General features: G+C 43.3%; 2 protein-coding genes across 9 annotated transcripts in view; both read right to left on the minus strand.

The window, feature by feature from the left end:
* Positions 1–11,767, minus strand: part of LOC139533832 (protein kinase C and casein kinase substrate in neurons protein 2-like) — a 34,393-nt gene extending 22,626 nt beyond the window's left edge. For 4 of the 6 annotated variants that reach the window (XM_071332265.1, XM_071332262.1, XM_071332264.1 and 1 more), the window contains exon 1: positions 11,611–11,749. The gene's annotated coding sequence lies outside the window, so the exon portion shown is untranslated. Of the gene's footprint in view, positions 1–11,610 lie in introns of all 6 variants that reach the window. The other 2 variants (XM_071332263.1, XM_071332261.1) reach the window with 1 other exon arrangement.
* Positions 11,768–12,003: 236 nt separating this feature from the next.
* LOC139533833 (polyglutamylase complex subunit TTLL1) lies at positions 12,004–19,764 on the minus strand. Of its 3 annotated transcripts, XM_071332266.1 has the most exons (11): positions 19,664–19,764; positions 19,477–19,556; positions 19,066–19,195; positions 18,418–18,626; positions 17,976–18,156; positions 17,500–17,637; positions 17,078–17,186; positions 16,786–16,929; positions 16,530–16,616; positions 15,391–15,554; positions 12,004–13,816 (listed from the first exon to the last, which is right to left on the minus strand). In XM_071332266.1, the coding sequence occupies exons 2-11, from the start codon at positions 19,517–19,519 to the stop codon at positions 13,684–13,686; spliced, it is 1,338 nt and encodes a 445-aa protein (XP_071188367.1). In that variant the 5' UTR covers positions 19,520–19,556; positions 19,664–19,764; the 3' UTR covers positions 12,004–13,683. The 3 variants fall into 3 exon arrangements, with proteins under 3 accessions (XP_071188367.1, XP_071188368.1, XP_071188369.1); XM_071332267.1 differs by having other exon boundaries at positions 19,066–19,186; positions 19,477–19,748; XM_071332268.1 differs by having other exon boundaries at positions 19,066–19,197; positions 19,477–19,748.
* Positions 19,765–19,789: the final 25 nt, after the last annotated feature.

The following is a 19,789-nucleotide window of genomic DNA, read 5'->3' on the forward strand; positions in this document are numbered from 1 at the left end:
CTGGAGGACAGAGAGGGTTGTTGTGGCTGGAGGGAGGAGGGGGGGACCACAGCTAGGGCTGGAGGACAGAGAGAGGGTTGTTGTGGCTGGAGGGTGGAGGGGGGGGACCACAGACAAGAGTGTCTTTCACAACACTCAACCAACACATGCTCTCTGTTGTGAACTGCAAATCAGAAGATGTGGAATCTGTATTTAGTGGCGTAACCCTACTAAAGGGTTACCATAAGTCCCTGGGCCAGACAACATTAGTGGTCTCCTACTAAAGGGTTACCATAAGTCCCTGGGCCAGACAACATTAGTGGTCTCCTACTAAAGGGTTATCATATCAACTGTCAGGTGTTTTCTGTGAGCTTTTCCTCGCTCTCTGGCAGAACACTCCATCCCAGCAATATGGAAATCGTCCACCATATGCCCAGTAACTAAAAGGAGCAACCTCTCCCGCAACAATGACTACCGCCCTGTAGCTTCAACATCTGGTGATGAAGAGCTTTGAAAGGCTGATTCTACAAAATGAGGTATGCTGTTATACAGAGCCTCTCCAGTTCGCTTACAAGCAGCACAGGGGTGTTGATGATGCAGTTCTGTCCCTACTGCACTGTACCCACAACCACCTGGAGAAGCCCAAGACATACGTCAGGATGGTATTTGTGCATTTCTCTAGTGCCTTTGATACAGTCCAGCCTCGCTTAATGGTTCAAAAGTTCCAGAACATGAATGTCGATTTTCTGGGTCCTCTCCTTCCTGACAAATAGAGAACGGCTGGTCAGATTCAATGGTCATTGCAGCTCTTCCAGAACCATCTGTACAGGATCACCGCAAGGCTGTGTCATCTGGCCTGTTTTATTCACCCTGTACACAGAGGACTATAGGAGCTCAGACCCAGAGATGATGTTCATTAAGTATTCGGATGACACAGTAATTATGGACTAAGCAGGCAACTCATATAGAGCTCTCCCATTCAAATCCATCAAACTCCTTAAATCTGAAGTTTTGACGTGTGTACACACACAGAGATTGCATAGAATGCTGCTAATCCTTTATACTGTACCCTACATGTTTGTGTTATGTGTCTTGTACGTACCATTCATTACCACATATGAAACTCCCTCCCAGGAAATAAAAGTTGTTTGAATTGAACACACACCAGAAAAAGGGCCACCAGAGGAATCATAGATCTTCCTGTGCCCTCTCTCCCTCCTGCCCTCTCTCAGCTGCTGCTGTCCACTCACCAATCGCTGCCATGACAACCATGGAACACAGCAGGGCATGGAATGGACCACAACATTCTACAGCTGAGCTAATCCCGTTTGTAACTTTATAAAAAAATAAACAGAGCACTGTTTGTGGACCTGGTGGATCCATTCACACAATGTCTGATCAGTGCCTGTTCAGTGGCTTCTATAAAGCATATTACTGTATCGACTCGACACCTTTCATGGAGCATACAAACGGAGCAAACACTTTCATTGAGCAAACAGCCTACATTTCTATACTGCTACTATACCGCTAACTAACCTAACAGAAACTAAGAGCTGGGTAGTGGCTACAACAACAGACTTCCTAACGGAAGAGAACTCTGTATAGGGTGCCAGGTAGCCTAGTGGTTAAGGTTTAGACACAGAGGCCTAATTCAGTCTTTCAAAATTCTCTCCAAAGTCTGCACTTGGTTGCTATATGTTTAACCAAACCCTAAAAAGGAGTGTGCTCACAGCCATGGAAGGACGCTAAACTAATTCCACTGCCTAAAATAGTAAAGCACCCTTTGCTGGCTCTAACAACCACCCAATCAGTTAACAGCCTGTTCTTAGTAAACTGATGGAGATAATTGTGTTTGAACAAATACAAGGCTATTTTTCAGAGAACAAGTTAAATACTAATTCAGCATGGATATAGAGAAGGGCACTCAACTTGTACTGCACTGACTCAGATGACTGATTGGATAAAATAAATGGATAATAAGATGATAGTTGGAGCTATTTTGTTAGATTTGAGTGCAGCCTTTGATGTTATTGATCATAATTTATTATTGAAAAAAGTAACTTGTTATGGCTTTACATCACGTGGTTGGAAAGTTACTTATTTAATTGAGCTTGGAAGCTTCTCTAACATCAGTGCGGTGTCCCGCAGGGCAGTTGCCTTGGGCCGTTACTCTTTATTTCTACAAATGAGTTGCAACTTGTCTTACAAGAAGCTAGAATTACTATGTATGCTGATGGTTCCACACTCTACATGTCAGCACCCAATGCCAGTGAGCTCACAGACTCTTATAACAAGGAGTGTCAGTATCAGAATGGGTGATTAACAATAAACTGGTCTTAAGTACATCTAAAACTAAAAGGGTTGTATTTGGTTCATAACATTCTCCAAGACCTAAACCTCAACTGGAGTTGTGTATAAAGGGTGTGACAATTGAGCAAGTTGAGGAAGCTGAACTCTAGGATAAATATTGGATGGTCGGTTATCATGGTCAGATGTGTTCATGGCATCCAGATCACAAAGGACTTAACATAGTCCACACACACCCCCACAGTGAAGAGGTCACGACAGCACCTCTTCCACCTCAGGAGGCTGAAAAGACTTGATATGGGCCCTCGGATGTTCTACAGCTGCACCATAGAGAGCATCTTGTCTGGCTGCATCACCCTCGACCGCAAAGCGCTAGAGAGTGGTGTGGACAGCCCAGTAAATCACTGAAGCTGAGCTCCCTGCCATCCAGGACCTCTATATCAGGCAATGTCAGAGGAAGGCCCGAAAGTGGACAAAGAGTTCAGCCACTCAAGCCATAGACTGTTCACTCTCCTACCGTCCAGCAAACAGTGCCAGAGCATCGGTTATCGGACGGACCAACAGGCTCCAAGACAGCTTCTACCCCCCAAGCGTTAAAACTGCTAAATAATTAATGGTTACCCTGACTATCTACACTGACTCTATGCACACTCACAAGACACACACGTGTAGCTCTTTCCACTCACAGCCAATGATCCCTTATATGGGTTTAAATTGGCAGATGTTTTCATTAAGCACCTACATTGGAACCCAGTGACTGTTACAGTAACATGTCAGAGCTCAGGTTCACAGCGTTGTATGGGTTTTTGACTGATAGCCGCTACCAACCTGAGCGCTGCTCGTGACAAGAATATGCCCCCATCCCTCCTGCTAACTGGGATACATCTGCACATGTGTTATTGTCTGAGTGAGGGATATGCTGTAAAACGAGAGGAGTCGATGTGTTCTGAAAAATGTGACGTTGAGGACTATAATAAAAACCAGTCCAAATGTGCACAAACTCATGGAATGTACAGTGTCAACGTTTATGATCGCTATATTTGCTGCATGATGCTGCTACCACCATGTTTCCCCGTAGGGATAGTATTGGCCAGGTGATAAGCATTGTCTGGTTTCCTCCAGATGTGATGCTTGGCATTCAGGCCAAAAAGTTCCATCTTGGTTTCATCAGACCAAATAATCTTGTTTGTCATGGTTTGAGAGTTCTAAGGACTAAAGGCCTGATTGGTTGCATGCTGCAGAGATGGTTGACCCTCTGGAAGGTTCTCCCATCTCCACAGAGGAACTCCAAAGCTCTGTCTGAGTGACCACCGGGTTCTTGGTCACCTCCCTGACTAAGGCCCTTCTCCCCCGATTGCTCAGTTTGGCCGGGCGGCCAGATCTAGGAAGAGTCTTGGTGGTTCCAAACTTCTTCCATTTATGGAGGCCACTGTGTTCTTGGGGACCTTCAAATGCTGCAGACATTTTTTGGTACCCTTCCCCAGATCTGTGCATCGACACAATCCTGTCTCGGAGCTCTACGAACAATTCCTTCGACCTCATGGCTTGGTTTTTGCTCTGACATGCACTGTCAACTGTGGGACCTTATATAGACAGGTGTGTGCCTTTACAAATCAAGTCCAATCAATTGAATTTACCACAGGTGCACTCCAATCAAGTTGTAGAAACATCTCAAGGATGATCAATGGAAGCAGGATGCACCTCAATTTCGAGTCTCATAGCAAAGGGTCTGAATACTCATGTAAATAAGGTGTTCTTTTATTTTGAATAATTTAGCACAATAAAAATCAAACCCGTTTTCGCTTTGTCATTATGGGGTATTGTTTAAAAAGAATTTAATCAATTTTAAAAGTCTAACGTAACAAAATGTGGAAAAGGGTCTGAATGCTTTCCAAATGCACTGTAGTAAGAAGTGAGTAAATAGTAGTATTATTTTTTTGTCTCCTTCTGCCTTGACAATATTACTTTTTATGTTAATGTAATAACTTATGTTGTTCTTGTCTATAGCTGTTATTTCTGTACTCTGTCATGCATATTTTATGTGGACTCCAGGAATAGTAGCTGCTGCATGTGCAACAGCTAATGGGGATCCTAATAATGTACAAGTTTTCACTCCCCGTTACATTTACGGACCGAAAGATTGAAAAACAATGAATTGGTTCAAGTGTGGGCTAGAGGACATCTTCACTTTTAAACTTTATTAAGAGCTCTCATTTTATTGTGAGGAACTGCAGTTTGAGCAGCCATTTTTTCTGTTTTGTCCTCTGTTATGAATGACCCCTTACACTCAAGGAAATTTGCCTACAAGGATTGAGCCAAATTGAAATGTTTTTAACAGAAGAACTATAAAAGCTATTGCATGACCATGGAAGCAATGCCAACAAAGGGTATATAAAAAAGTATTGAGATAAACTTTTGTTATTGACCAAATACTTATTTTCCACCATAATTTGCAAATAAATTCATTAAAAATCCTACAATGTGATTTTCTGGGTTTTTTTTTCTCATTTTGTCTGTCATAGTTGAAGTATGATGAAAATTACAGGCCTCTCTCATCTTTTTAAGTGGGAGAACTTGCACAATTGGTGGCTGACTAAATACTTTTTTGCCCCACTGTATATGAAAGGCATTGCCGGCGACAAAGCCTCTACTTTTATTTCTGCCAACCGACCTAGTCATGATTACGGTAAAGGTCTGCCTACGGCTTAGTATGAAATGTAGCCGTAATGCTGAGGCAGCATTGGCACGCACTACGCTCCTAAGCTCTTGATGGTTGCTAGGCAGCGCCCTTTACTGCTATCCTTCTGCCAGTTCTAAACTTTGAGGCATGTCACTTCACCCATCTTTTCACATAGTCCACCGCATGCACTGTTTTCTTAACCACGACCGGATGGATCCATAAAGAATAAATATTACTGAATGACGAAAATATTGGAATAAACTAGGCTAGTGCAATTGAAGGCATCAAATTGTTGCTTAATGATACTCCCACAGCCATCCTATTGTTACAATACATTTGAAGCAATAGCCTTTTACCCTGCTTTGAGACAAGCGTGAGGACTTGTATTGATAGAATCCATCAATGTCTGATTTTCTTTTCACTGAATCTCCGTTTGGATATTAGTTAGGCAACAACTAGGCTGGTGAAATGCTAAATTGAGGTGAGTGCTGCTCATGATCATCTTGTCTAGTTGGCTCATTTATTATCGCTGATTAGAATATTTTGCCAGCATGTTATGTAGCTTAACAAGTGGATTGTTTTGCGCTTCATTTTCAGTTGCTTAGTAACCTAGGCCAACTCCAGACCTAAAGCCTGTGACTTGTCTTAATCAATCAATGTGATTTTGTATCATTGAATCTCCCTCTGTATGCTATATATGGTTTATTCTCTGGCTGGGAAAATAATTGGAGGTGGTATAGCTCATCTATTTGTTTGCTCATCTATCACTGATCAGAAACATTTACCACGCAATAATGTAGCCTAAATCCAGTGTAGGCTTTGTAATGGTGTATATTCAATGGATTTATTCAAATAGACGTCCACCCACATCGGCCCATGTCTACTGCCACTCCTAAACTTGCCGGCATGTGCACAGGAGATATAAAAGGTTTATCCCGGCAAGAATATATCAGGCTCTAAAAAACATGTCTATTTTTTATAGGCAACATACCGTAAAGTCTGTCTGTAAAGGGTATAGGATGTGCGTGTGTCTCTCTCTGTGTGTATCCTCCTAAGAATAGAATTAGGGGTGGTGGTCTTCAAACGAGGCCACAGATAAGAGATAAGACGTCGCGCCAAATGGACAACTGCTCAAGTTTCAATTCTTGATGAAGGAAATAGGGAACTAGGCTTACATGTGATGTGCTCAAACAGTCATTTCATTTTCAGATATTACTACAAGTATAGTTCAGGTGTACCAAGCATGGTGCAATTCTGCAAATGCCAGCAGCAGAGACATCAAGTTCCAACATTGTCCAATAGCCTCTGATAAACTGAACAAATCTAGGTCTGCGTAGAGCATAGACATAGACTGCATACTGTCTACAGTGGGCAATGCATTAGGCTATGTGGGGTATAGGCAGCAATGCATTAGGCTATGTGGGGTATAGGCATAGTATGCTGTGTGCGTGTCTCCTGGCGTGTTGAGAAAACACAGACTCCCACTAGCTCCAGAACTGGACCGGCTGGGGTTATATGAACCAACATCAAGGGATACAGGGCCCCCTCGGATTGGACACCTGTCAGCTGCACATAGAAATACAGGTTCCCAGAGTCAGTGAGACAGAGAGACAGAGATGGGTCATCCAGGCAGTAATTGAATGCACATGACCAGTGAACAGCAGCACTGAGGAGCCTGAGACTGCAGGGGCCTGAGTCATGACACACTACAGCCCTGCTGCACCCAGAACAGATGCATGACATGAGACTCCACTGACCTTTACCACAGAGACAGAGAGAGACAGAGAGGGGTAATTGAGAGACAGAGAGGGGTAATTGAGAGAGAGAGAGAGAGAGAGAGAGAGAGAGGGGTAATTGAGAGAGAGAGAGAGAGAGAGACAGAGAGGGGTAATTGAGAGAGAGAGAGAGAGAGAGAGACAGAGAGGGGTAATTGAGAGAGACAGAGAGACAGAGAGGGGTAATTGAGAGAGACAGAGACAGAGAGGGGTAATTGAGAGACAGAGAGGGGTAATTGAGAGACAGAGAGGGGTAATTGAGAGACAGAGAGGGGTAATTGAGAGACAGAGAGGGGTAATTGAGAGACAGAGAGGGGTAATTGAGAGAGAGAGACAGAGAGGGGTAATTGAGAGAGAGAGACAGAGAGGGGTAATTGAGAGAGAGAGACAGAGAGGGGTAATTGAGAGAGAGAATGTGGGAAATAGAGTGAAACTGAATGAGAATAAAAAGAGAGAAAGAACGTGGAAAAAATAACAAAAGAGAACAAGAGAATAAGATGAGAGAGCGAGCGAGAGAGAGAGAGTTAATAACAAGGTGATGTGGGAGATGACTGGTAGGCTCTTCTAAATAGAGAGGATCCTCAATGTTGGCTAAATTACATGGGTGGATGGCTAAACATAGCCTACCGTCTATGAGTGGGCATCAAGTCTTTTCTATTCTATTTCTGAAGCTGACTACTCTCCACAGATAGCCGTTTGCGGTAGACGGACAGTGCTGGAATGCTCTTAGGCAACTCTGGGCTCAGGGCATTGTACTACTGGTTACAGGTCTGAACTCAGCCACACAATCCTGGCAAACAGACCCTGTCCATCCCACTATTCATAGCGTCAGGTCTGTCCTCTTTAGCAGCCCCAGAGAGAGACAGTGCTCTAATAGAAATCTATAAAAGAGACAGGAGACAGGGACAGTGGGGTACACATGTTAGGATGTTGATCTGTTCATAACTCCACTGCAGGGGAATAAAGCGAAGCTCACAAGCATGTCATCCACAAGCATGTCTGCTGACAGGCACAAGCATGTCTGCTGACAGGCACAAGCATGTCTGCTGACAGGCACAAGCATGTCTGTCCTCGAGCAAGGTGTGTGTGAGATTGTGTGTGAGTTCTCAAACACAGCCCCAGACAGATCTCACAATCATGCCCTTATAAATAAGCACCTCTCACACAAAGACAGTGGTGGGTATTTAGAGACGGGAGTGTGTGTTCACCACTCTGTTGTCTGCTCCTGTCCCTGAAACGGAGTTCACACACCATTTACATTTACGTCATTTAGCAGACGCTCTTATCCAGAGCGACTTACAAATTGGAAAGTTCATACATATTCATCCTTATTCATCCTGGTCCCCCCGTGGGGAATGAACCCACAACCCTGGCGTTGCAAGCGCCATGCTCTACCAACTGAGCCACACGGGACCGTGTGGCACACCAGACAGCAACAACACAATGCAGGGCATCGCATTAGATAAGAATTTGACATAATCACACATCTCCCCTGCCCATTCTGCTATTAAAAACTCTGATTTCTGATCAGTCACCCTAGTTTGCGCTAACCTAATCCATTATAAGATGAAAAACAAACACTGATATAGGTCCAGGACGATACCAGTATCGAGATACTCGTTACTATTGTGGCAAGGAAACTAAACACAAGGCAGATTTGACTTCTTTAGGAAAACATCCCTAATGTTGGGAACAAACATCATTATGTTGTCATCCAGAGTCACATTTATTTTCCAAGTTATAGAACACAATATGTTACATACATCAAGTTAACGGACCAAAGAGTTTGGTCTGCTTCATGTTTTCCATGGAAACAATGTCACAATACTGATATCGTCACAGCCCTACACTGATCCAGGGTAGTCTACCTCAACACACAATGGCAACAAGTTACCTTGGAGGGGTGTTGTGTCTGATTAGTCTCCCTGTTTCAAAAGGAGACACTTCCTTGTTGTCTACCAGTGACTCACTGACTATGTGAGCAGGGGAGGCCCCAATCATAGATGTTACACACTGTTTGGCCTGACCAGGAAAATAACACTTCCTCTCTTTTGGGTGTGAAGTTAAACGAGAAGAAAGAAGAACACAGACGCCAGAGTGAGGTCCAGGTCCGAGTAGGAGTGCTGCTGATCTGGGATCAGGTTCCCCCTGTCAATGTATGATTTATTATACTGATCCTTAAATCAGCGCTCCCCAACCAACTCAGTGGCCTTGTGGTAAGAGTGTTCGCCCTGAGATTGGAAGGTTGGTAGTTTGATCGAGTTATACCAAAGACTGTAAAATGGGACCCAATGTGTCTACACTTGGCACTCAGCATTAAGGAGATAGATTGGGGGTAAGGCACTGCGATAGACTGGCATCCTGTCCAGGGGGTGTACCAAGACTCGTGCAAGGCAAATCAGCACTCCTACTCTAAGACCCTTGATACATAAGGCCCCAGAACAAGCCTTAGGGCTGTAGTAGGACATATCACAAATGTGGAATGGAGTCAAGACCAGTCATACATTGTATAAGTAAGCCTACATGTATACACTAAACCCCAAATGAACCCTGATTAGAAGCCCCTGGCTGAGTCCCAATTCTCCACCCTTCTCCCAAAGTGAGCACTTGAACACCCTTCATGTTTTAAACAGTGGAAACTCCCGCTAGCCAATGCTTTGACCATTCCAATGCTTTTAAATCCATGATGGGAAGTGTGCTAGTAAGTGCACACTTTTGGAAAAGGGTGGGGAATTGGGACGCAATGCTGAATGTCCTGTTGCTGCCTCTGAGCATTGCATGATCGGTTCTTGAGGAGTGTTCAGATGTAGGGTTTTAGTGGATCATTGTGACAATTCAGTATTATCATTTGCCATCTTCCAGGAGGTGATAACATGGCTGGCATGGAATTATCTGTCATTTTGCTGAAATGGAAATGGCCAAACTTGTCATCTCTATGGTTCTACTCTCTGGCCTTAGTATAGACACAGGCCTGCATAGGGTAAATGTTAGCACTGTTTCGTCAGAGCCTTATCATGGCAATGGAATGTAAAGACTAGGGTACAATTTTGCTACTAGGTCATCAACCTATTAGCAAATGTCCTTCTACTGTAGTCCTGAGGTAGTTTTTTCATAAGAAAAATATATCCGTTTCCATTTCCTTCTTTTGTTTCCTAAAATAAACATGTGTTGAGATGTATTTTGCAATGATGGCTGCCATCTCTACCATCTTATGCTAGTTCACAGTGGGACACCATATTTATAAATCCCTATGGGGGTGTTCTGGAATAGATTGGGTAAACTTTTGACTTGCACATAATCGACTTTAGAGTGAAGTGTTTCCATAGCAACCATAGTTTGTAAACTTGGATTGTTTTTTCGCTGTGTCAGTCAGTCAACCTTGTCCTCCTTGGTGATGAAGCTGTGCATTGCTGCTGACAGAATGGGGCTTATAGTGGACCCTCTCTGTATGGCAAACCCCATCCCCAGTGGGGATCAGAGTCAAGAACTCAATGTTGAGAGGCTCAGAACTGTGCTCAATGAATGTGTGTAGCCTAGATTCTCTCTACTTGGATAACAAAGTCACTGACACCACCAGCAGTCAACCCTACCCAAAAACTTTGGACCAAGGGGCAGGCTTAAACAATTGCATTTGTTTCACTCTTACAGGCATTTTCCATGTTAAAGTGCCAACTGAGGGAGACACATAATGGGGGGAAATACTGGATTAAGTGACATCACAGATGTGAGCAGCTTTCTGGTCACTTTCCTGTGGAAGCCCATGTGCTGTGCTGGCATGATGTTAAGGGCCCGGTCACCATAGAAACAAAATGAGTACAATGCCACTCCAACTTCCAGGTGACAAATGATAACGATGATGATGGATGGTACTTTAAATCCTATAGTTTGACAACCCTGTTGTTTAAGCTTTCAAATGATATCAAAACGGGTCAGATATGCAAAATGGGTCCAGTCAACTTTGAGAATCTCCATCTCCTGAATGTTTTGGCATTCAGGTCCAAAAAGTCACTTCCATTCCACTTCTCTCAAGGGAAGGCTTTGGGTCATCAGTATTTGGCCAATTGATAAAGTTAAACTCCTATTTCTAAAATGCATCTTGTTAAAATCAGACTTTAAACCTAAGTCACACATTTTGACAGTGCCACTTCGCCATTTAGTGTGAACCAATGATTTATTTTAAAGTGAAAACTAACTAGCTTTTTAGCTAGAAACGTTTACCCTGTGACAGAAGATCGCTAGACACAGAACATTTGTGGCGATTAGTTGACTCTGAAGACTGCATGAGATGACAGCGGAGTTATCTTTACTTCTGAAACCTGCCCCGCCCTTCTTTCATCAGTCACCGACGCAAGGGCTCTAGTCAGACAGACAGATCTTGAGCTAACTAAAAAATATACCCTAACAAATATTCCCGATCCAAGATGTTAGTTCCCTAGTTAGGGAGCTAGCTCGTAAGTAAGCAATTGGCTATTATGCTAGTAATAGTTTACTAGGACAACATAGCGGGCTATCTTAAACATTGTTAGTTAACTAAATCATTAGCTGACGTTAACGTTAGTTAGCTACCTAACTAACTAGGTAGCCTTCTACCAGGACCCATAACAAGTAACATTAACTAGTTAGATCTAACGTTAGCTAGCTACCGAACGTACTGCTATGTCAACCATAGTTCGTTAGCTAACGTTAATTTAGTTGTTTCATACGCGACCTTCCAGCTGGTTGGATAGTAGTGGCTAACGTTAGCTAAATAGCTTGCTTCTGGTAATGTTACATAGAAAAACTTTCGTACAGTTGCTGTAAAGTTTAAAAACCAAAGTTCCAAATGAACAAAATAGGTATTAGATATAGCTGGACATGCTATCACTTTACCTTGAAGAGTTCCGCTCCTCTTGAGAGACGCGAATCAATGAATAAATTAGCTGTATTTAGCTGGCTAACCTTTTACCAGTTTTTTTCTTACCAGCAACAGGAGCCGCAGCATAAACGCACCCACCATCTCTTCCGGTATGCAAAATAAAAACCTTCAAAATAATAGTTCTCATTTCAAGAAATTTCAAGAATTGCAAACAAAATGAATATATGGCCACTGATATTGTTTAGCAAAACGGCAGCCCTGCCACTTGATTTGGTATACAGCTGAGGGATGGGGAAATGTAACCCCTCTCATATTCAGAGAGTGCTCTGACACAGTCCGTGTTAGGTGTGGGAATCTGTCTAAAGCACACAGGTGACCCCTAAAAATTGAGATTTACACAAATCCCCCATTGTTTAATTGGATTTATTACATGCAGACATTTGAGGCACCAGGAATTATTAATACATTTAAAAACCAAAAACATTGCATGTTATAATTCCTATATTCAGTACATGTATATAAAAAATATATAATTGCAACTACCTGTATGCAACAAAGAATGAGGGTAAAAGGATGACATGAAATGCATAACCAAATAGTGTCAAAAGTACATCAAAATACGTTATTTTAATGTAACAGTGTATATTTCATTGTGTACTAAAACCATCTGTAAGACAAAGGCAGCAGCACCATATTAGTATATATAAAACATGGTACAGTCTTCTATACAAAAAAGCCCACGTCATTAAAGGCAAAACCTAATGGTGACTGTTAAAGTGATAATTCACCCAAATTACAAAATTACATATTGGTTTCCTTTGGGTGAACTATCCCTTTAACAACTCTGGGGACCACAGTGAGGTGGGGTGGTGTGTATGGTACTGTATATAAGAAATGAATAAAGATACTCTATGGGTTATTACATCATGTTCACTTTCACACAATCAGAATGGTTCAGTCTGTTGTAGCTCAGTAGCCACTTCAGCTTTAGTCTCTTGTATGCCAACCACTCGAGGTGACCACACACTATGACCAGAATGGGATTATCTTAAACACACAGGCAGACCAAGGGTGTTCTGGTCAGTGTCTCAAATGGCACCCTATTCCCTATATAGTGCACTACTTTTAACCTGGGCCCATAGGTAATAGGGTGCCCTTTGGGACGCAACCCTGGTTTCGAGGTCACCCCTCCAAGGTCACAGCACAGGAAAATATTTGTTGGCATGGCAATGTCATCCACAACACAAAATGAAAGGTACTTCAACGTTTGAAGAGCTGACCTCATCACTTTATATCCAGATATTTAACTGTGAAAGCATTTCTTTATCCCAAAGTTGAATTTATGAGTAACAACTCAAAAGTAAAGTTGTATAACCAAACATTGAACAAGTCTCTCAGTTTTATAAAAGTAATTCCAATACATTGACTGTCCTATGCATACTGTAGCCTTATACACTTTATAGCCTACTCCAGTGGCTTGAAAAGCAAACGCTTCAAAGCTCACTTTCCAGTCTTACTTTCGTTTGTTGTTAGCATTGTCCATTACACTATGTTTTATACAGTCAACAAATAGCAAATGCTTTTCGGGTCATGCATTTCAGAATAAAGAGGTGAAACATGTCGGTTTTCAGACATGAACAGAATAATTACACACGTCAATGTGTCTTAACCTAGCAAATATTCTGCTTGAAAACATAAAAAACATTCAAAGTAAAACAATTCCACAACAATATATGTAAACATTATTCAAACAGGTGCATTGATTGAAATCCTCTAACAGTCATCTGAGAACGCCCCTTCCCATTGCTATATAAACGGTTGATAAATGCTATTATTTACTGTATTATACAGAGCTTCTGATAAACGTGAGTGTGTGTGACCCTTTCTTTACTGACACACACGTGTCCTTGCTTGTGATGTATGGCAGGGTCCTCAGAGCTTACTGGGTCCTCTCCCTCCCTCCCTGTCATCCTTCCATCCCTCTGTTTGGGTCGTCCCTTGCCCCCGACCCCCTTTACCCCATGAATGACACAGGAAGAGCAACGAGAGGTCAGTGAAGGGACAGTGAGGCATTGGACATTACCACCTCACTTCCAGGTGGCGGCAGCTGGGCGAGGCCCGGTGCCCCCCTTCGCCGTTCCCTTAGACCCCAGCGACTGGCCTGAGCGACTCCGTAGGTCGCGTTCTACATTCTCGCTCAGTGCCTGCTCCTCGTCGTACCTGAGGAAGGGAGAGATAGAGGGAGGGAGGCAGGGAGAGAGAGAGAGAGAGGCAGGGACGGAGGGGAAGACAGAGAGGCAGGGAGGGAGAGAGACGGAGGCAGGAAGGGAGGGGAAGAGAGAGAGAGAGACAGAGGATAGAGGATAGAGAGAGGGAGTACACTTTTAGAAAAAAGGCTTCCAAAAGGGTTCTTCGGCTGCCCCCATAGGAGAACCTTTTTTGATTCCAGGTAGAACCTTTTTTGGTTCCAGGTAGAACTCTTTTGTGTGCCAAGGGTTCTTCAAAGGGTTCTCCTATGTGGATAGCCGAAGAACAGTTTTAGGTCCTAGATATCACCTTTTTTTCTAAGAGTGCATGTGTAAGATAGAGTACTGGTAAGACCTACAGTGGGGTACGAAATTATTGACACCCTCGATAAAGATGAGCAAAATTAGAGATCTTTGGCCATGCACACCAGTGGTGGGTTTGGCGTCGACATGAGAATGCATGAGCAGAAAAGAACCCAGTACCTACTGTAAAGTTTGGTGGTGTATCTTATGGGGCTATTTTGCTTCCACTGGTCGTGGGGTCCTTGTTAAAGTCAACGGCATCATGAACTTTACCCAGTATCAGGATATTATTGACAAAAACCTGGTTGCCTCTGCCAGGAGGCTGAAACTTGGCCGCAAGTGGATCTTCAAGCAAGACAATAATCCCAAGCACACATCAAAAACCACAAAAAATAGGTTAATTGGCCCCAAAATCAAAAGTAGAAACCTATTGAAAAGCTGTGGTTTGAATTGAAGAGGGCAGTCTATTAGCGCAGACAAACCATATCAAGGATCTGGAAGAATTCTGTCAGTGGAGGCTGCTGATGGGAGGACGGCTCATAATAACGCCTGGAACAGAATAAATGGAAACCATGTGTTTGATGGATTTGATACCATTTCACTCATTCTGCTCCAGCCATTACCAAGAGCCCTTTCTCCCCAATTATAGTGCCACCAACCTGCTGTGGATTCTGTATGTAGGAATGGTCTAAGATCCCTCCCAAAGTGTTCTCCAACTCATAAAATAAGTAAGGATGCTAGATATAGGAAGTATAAAGACAATATAGTGATAACATCACTACAAAAATGTAACTCTGAGGTAAAAGGCTGTGTGTTGTCATTCTGATCGGTCAGATAGCTAGCAACAATGACTAGAAGCTGCTATGCGGTGAATCGTAGATGGCTTGTTTCAGTTCATCTGATCAGTTCACGGTTATAGGTATTTTCTCTAACCGTTAATCCTGGCTTGATGGACCAATAGTTCCACAACGGCAAACCCTGCCCATCTGGCACTCTAGAATATTTTTTTTAATTTTTATAAATAGTGTTGTTTTTTTACCCTGGGCCACATTCCGTAGTCAAACGTTGTCAAATGCTGCAGATAGAAATGCCATGATTAGATCCGACTTCATTCCTTATTCTACATGTCAGAGAAGCATAGCATATTTCTATCTAAATATTCCGAAACGCTCCATCCTGCTGAACACGCCCCAGGCCTGTTTTCTCCCTTGAGCGCTGTGATAGGAGGAGGGTGCTGTCACTCACAGGACTTGGTAGTTGCCCAGGGCCTCTCGGGGTGGGCTGCGGTTCCAGCGGCAGTCGGGAATGTCCCCGTTGGGTGTGACGATGTTGAGAGTGTCATTGATCAGATTGTACTTCAGGATCCGGTCGTTAGCTGTGCTGGAGGTAAGCGACGGAGAAGCGTTAACCTGGAAGACAGACGCGGAATACACACACACACACACACACACACACACACACACACACACACACACACACACACACACACACACACACACACACACACACACACACACACAGCAGAGAGCACAGGTCAGGATAAGCATTAGTCATTATGTACACACGGGCCAGCATGGAAAGTTCTGTCCTGAGTATGAGTAGAGTACAAAGTACTGGAGACTAGTAACAGGCAGGAATGACCTCACTATTTCACTGTTTTCATTTCCTATCGGTCCCCATAGGAACTGGGAGCTGCTTATCAGGCAGGAAATGTACCACATGGACAATGTAATAGCAGCAGCGGTGGGTGTGGGTTGTAAATATACTGGCACACAGACACCCACATGGACAACTAAGAGAGAGAAAAAGAGAGATCAATCCCAGAAAGACACACACACACACACACACACACACACACAAAGCTTGGTTGGAATCACTCCCTTGTTTCCCAGCCCTTGCAGACTGAGAGACTGCTGCAGGTTGGTTCCCCAGCTGTTCTTCTACAATACACATTAATGAGAGTTTGGCATTGGCATGCCAAACCCCGGGTGGCTGTACCAGAGGATCTCACAGCGGATCAGCACTCCTACACACAGGGACGCTTTGTGAATACTGTTTGTTTCCTGTACATCGCCTTGAGCAGGTTTTAGTCAAACACACTTCAGACACAAACACACACCTCAGACACAAACTCACGCACATATACAAACATCCACACACAGAGAGAGAGAAAAGTCAACCCTAGGGACATTAAACTTGATAGAAAGGAACGCAGCACTGGTTTCACTTCACAAACAATGCAGAAAAAAGAAAACATTTTGACACGAGGTCATCTTAGTAGGAACTAGAATTAGTGAGTAAAACTATAGTATGTTCACAATAAGAGAGACATAATTTTTGCCTATGTCATGTAATTACAGTGTGTTTGTGGGTGGGCGCCTCACCTCAATAAGCCATGGCTTCAGCTTGTCATCGATGATGATGTCATATCCATAACACTCAAAGCAATGTTTATCATTGTTCATGACGGGCTGTGAAGAGAGAGAGAGAGGGAGAGGGAGAGGGAGTGTTTAGAGGGAAAAAGGAAGTTAGTGTGTTGAGTGTGTGGGACAGGAGTGAAAAAGGGAAGAGCAGCTGCAACACAGCAGGGATAAAATGGGGAACATGTTTTTGTTTCAGTATGTGTGTGTGACCACTCACAGCGACAGCCTTTAGGGACTGCACCATGATCCAGTGGATCTGGTCAAACAGTCGGCTGGTCACCTCCTTCCCCCTGGTGCTCTCCAGGTACAGACGCAGGTTACTGACCGTCCACTTCCCACCGTGAACATGGTTATAGTCATCCTGCAACGTGTATAGATGTATTGTACACACGTAGAAATATATACACATAGAAACTCATATATTTATGTCGGAGCCATTTCTGCCTGTTTTATGCCCATTTAGTGTGTTGTGTATATGTTATCTGTCTTGACAACATACACACACTTACCCCATGTCTCTGAATGGCCACATTGGTCAGGTGCACAAACATGTTGTCCAGTTCACTAGTGCTGGGGGTGTACTTCACTGTGCAAAACCGGCAGAAACCCAGTTTATACCTAGAAGCAACACAAAGGTCGAAATGGACCAAATTGTCAAATACTGATCTGATCAAATGCTGAAGTTATCATTTATCCTAGTGGCAATATCCTTTATTAATGTTTTACAGAATTATGAAAACGTATATGCATACTGCACTGTTTATAATGATGTATTTGCATTACATGTAAAATACTGTCTATGTTTCTGTTAGTATAGGGACAATTAAGTTATTATCTATCTATTACCTATCACCTATCCAGTCATTTCAGAGCGGTAGGACTTGAGGGAAATGAAACCAGGTTGTAGATTTTAGGTTAATCATAAACCTACATGTAACACTTGAGAGGTCGATAGGTGGTAACCAACACATAGAGACGCAGGTCAAACTTCTTGCCTCCGATCAGCAGTGGGTTGTCGATGTACAGAGAGATGACATAGGCCTCCTTGCCACTTGAGGCCGCTACAAACCTAGCAAAAACAAAGGAAACAGAGCATCAGTCATTTATCTATGGACAACTCATCTATGGACAACGGTGTTGAGAACAGCAGATTCAAGAGTAGTGGGGTAATACTACCTGTATGACCTAAGACTGACTGTGAACAATGCAAATGCAAGCAAAGACTCACCTTTGGCAGCCACACACAGGACATGTTTATCAGTAGTTAGTAGAGGTGTGTGTGTGTGTGTGTGTGTGTGTGTGTGTGTGTGTGTGTGTGTGTGTGTGTGTGTGTGTGTGTGTGTGTGTGTGTGTGTGTGTGTGTGTGTGTGTGTGTGTGTGTGTGTGTGTGTGTGTGTCAGCACTCACGTGGAGGTACGGCTGTCTCGGGACCACTTCTTGATCTGGGAAAGTTTGTTGATGAGGAAGATGCCTTTTCCCTGAGCCTTCCCACACGGCTTCATTATCCACGTGCTGGAGGGACTCTTCCGGAATTCCTCCACAAACAGATTATAATCCGCTGGAAGCATGAACGTCACCGGCACAAAGTCTGGGACACAACCAGAGAGGGAGAGAGGGAGTATAAAAACGCAGAGAAATATGAAAGGACAGTATTGATGACATTTGTTTAACAGCACAAAATAATGAGTGAGTTTAGCTGTTATAGCCCAAGACCCCGAAAAAGGGACACTTCTAATCAGAGCCCCTTGTAGCAGGTGCAACTGAAATTTAAATGTATCTTACATCCACATTTATTTACATATACTGTAAGTAAGCAGTGTGCGTGTACGGGAAAGCTCATAACTAACACCTAAATAAAGGTATTTCCCGTTTTCGTCTTTCTCGGCCAGCGGGCTTCCATCCTTCTCCATATCTTTACGGTAGCGCTTGATGTTCTTGATCATCAGGTCCTTCCTGGTCAGCTCGTAGTGGTTGGGGAAGTGGTTGACCATCTGCTCGTCCGAGAGACGGTAACCCGTGTCCACACTGAACACGTTACGGATGGTCTGGACGCTCATCCTATTGGGAGGCATAGACGGATCATAAACAGGGTTTCCCCAAGGCTGATGGAGATTCGCGGGGGTAGTCAGTCAGGGATGGGATTTTTGTGATTAATCAGGAATTTCTGTTTTTCTGAATGACATTATCTGTTATTTACAGTTACACATCCTTGCAATTTGTCTAATTTACCCCTGAACCAATATATATTTTACTTTTTTTTTTTATGTTGTCCTGGGCTGTGTTCAGTATGCACAAATAAAAGAAAACGTATAAAAAAGAAGATGAGTGCTTTTATTGGACAAGACCAAGTAGTAACGCCTGTTTCAAAGCATTCTTCTCTCCCGTTTTGTGCCCACTGAACACGACCCTGATCTCTGTATGTGCTACACTGGCATTCATAAGCACCCACTGTGTATTGTCACTCAGAGAAAGCTCCATAGCTCCAATGACAGCCTACCAGTAGAAGTTCCAGTCCTCGCTCTCTGTGACCTGAGTCCATCCTCTCTTCTCAAAGTTGTTGATGAGTACGGATTTCTCAATGTCGGTCACCCATTTCACCTTATTAGCCATGGTTCCTCCTAGAGTCTCTCTCTCACACACACACACACACAGAAACACACCAATGAAAGCACAAACACACACGCACAGATGAGCTTAGCACGTGTAATAAACATAGCTATAACTAACGTTAATAGTCTATTGTTTTGCCCATGATGAGCCACTGCTGTTAGCTATCTCGCAAAAACACTGAATTCATGTGCTATATTCACAACTAGCATTTTGGTGTACTGTAAAGCATTGGACACAATCGCGTTATGTCAGCTAGCTATGTATCCTTCCACACCAAATAACAGTTTTAGCTAGCTACCTGGAAATCGATCTTCTAATCTTCTTGTCAAACAACCGGTCATCAGCCCCAGCTAGCTGGATCCACCCTGCCTGAGACACCTGCAAAGGATAATGATTTTCATCCAATCGTGATGTCTGGTTCAACCGCCTTCAAGGGGAATTTAATGCAAAGTATAAAGGAGAAATCCTCAATTTATTGACTTCACCCATGTAACGTTAATCTGCTAAAAGGGTGGATGGTAGTTATCTCTTATCTTGATTTATCGATCCATCCCAGTCAGCTGGAAGATGAATACCGTGCTCTTCCGGGTGAATAACCTAGCAACCGACGA

The sequence above is a fragment of the Salvelinus alpinus genome, chromosome 11 (genome assembly GCF_045679555.1).
Source record: "Salvelinus alpinus chromosome 11, SLU_Salpinus.1, whole genome shotgun sequence".
Lineage (NCBI taxonomy): Eukaryota > Metazoa > Chordata > Actinopteri > Salmoniformes > Salmonidae > Salvelinus > Salvelinus alpinus.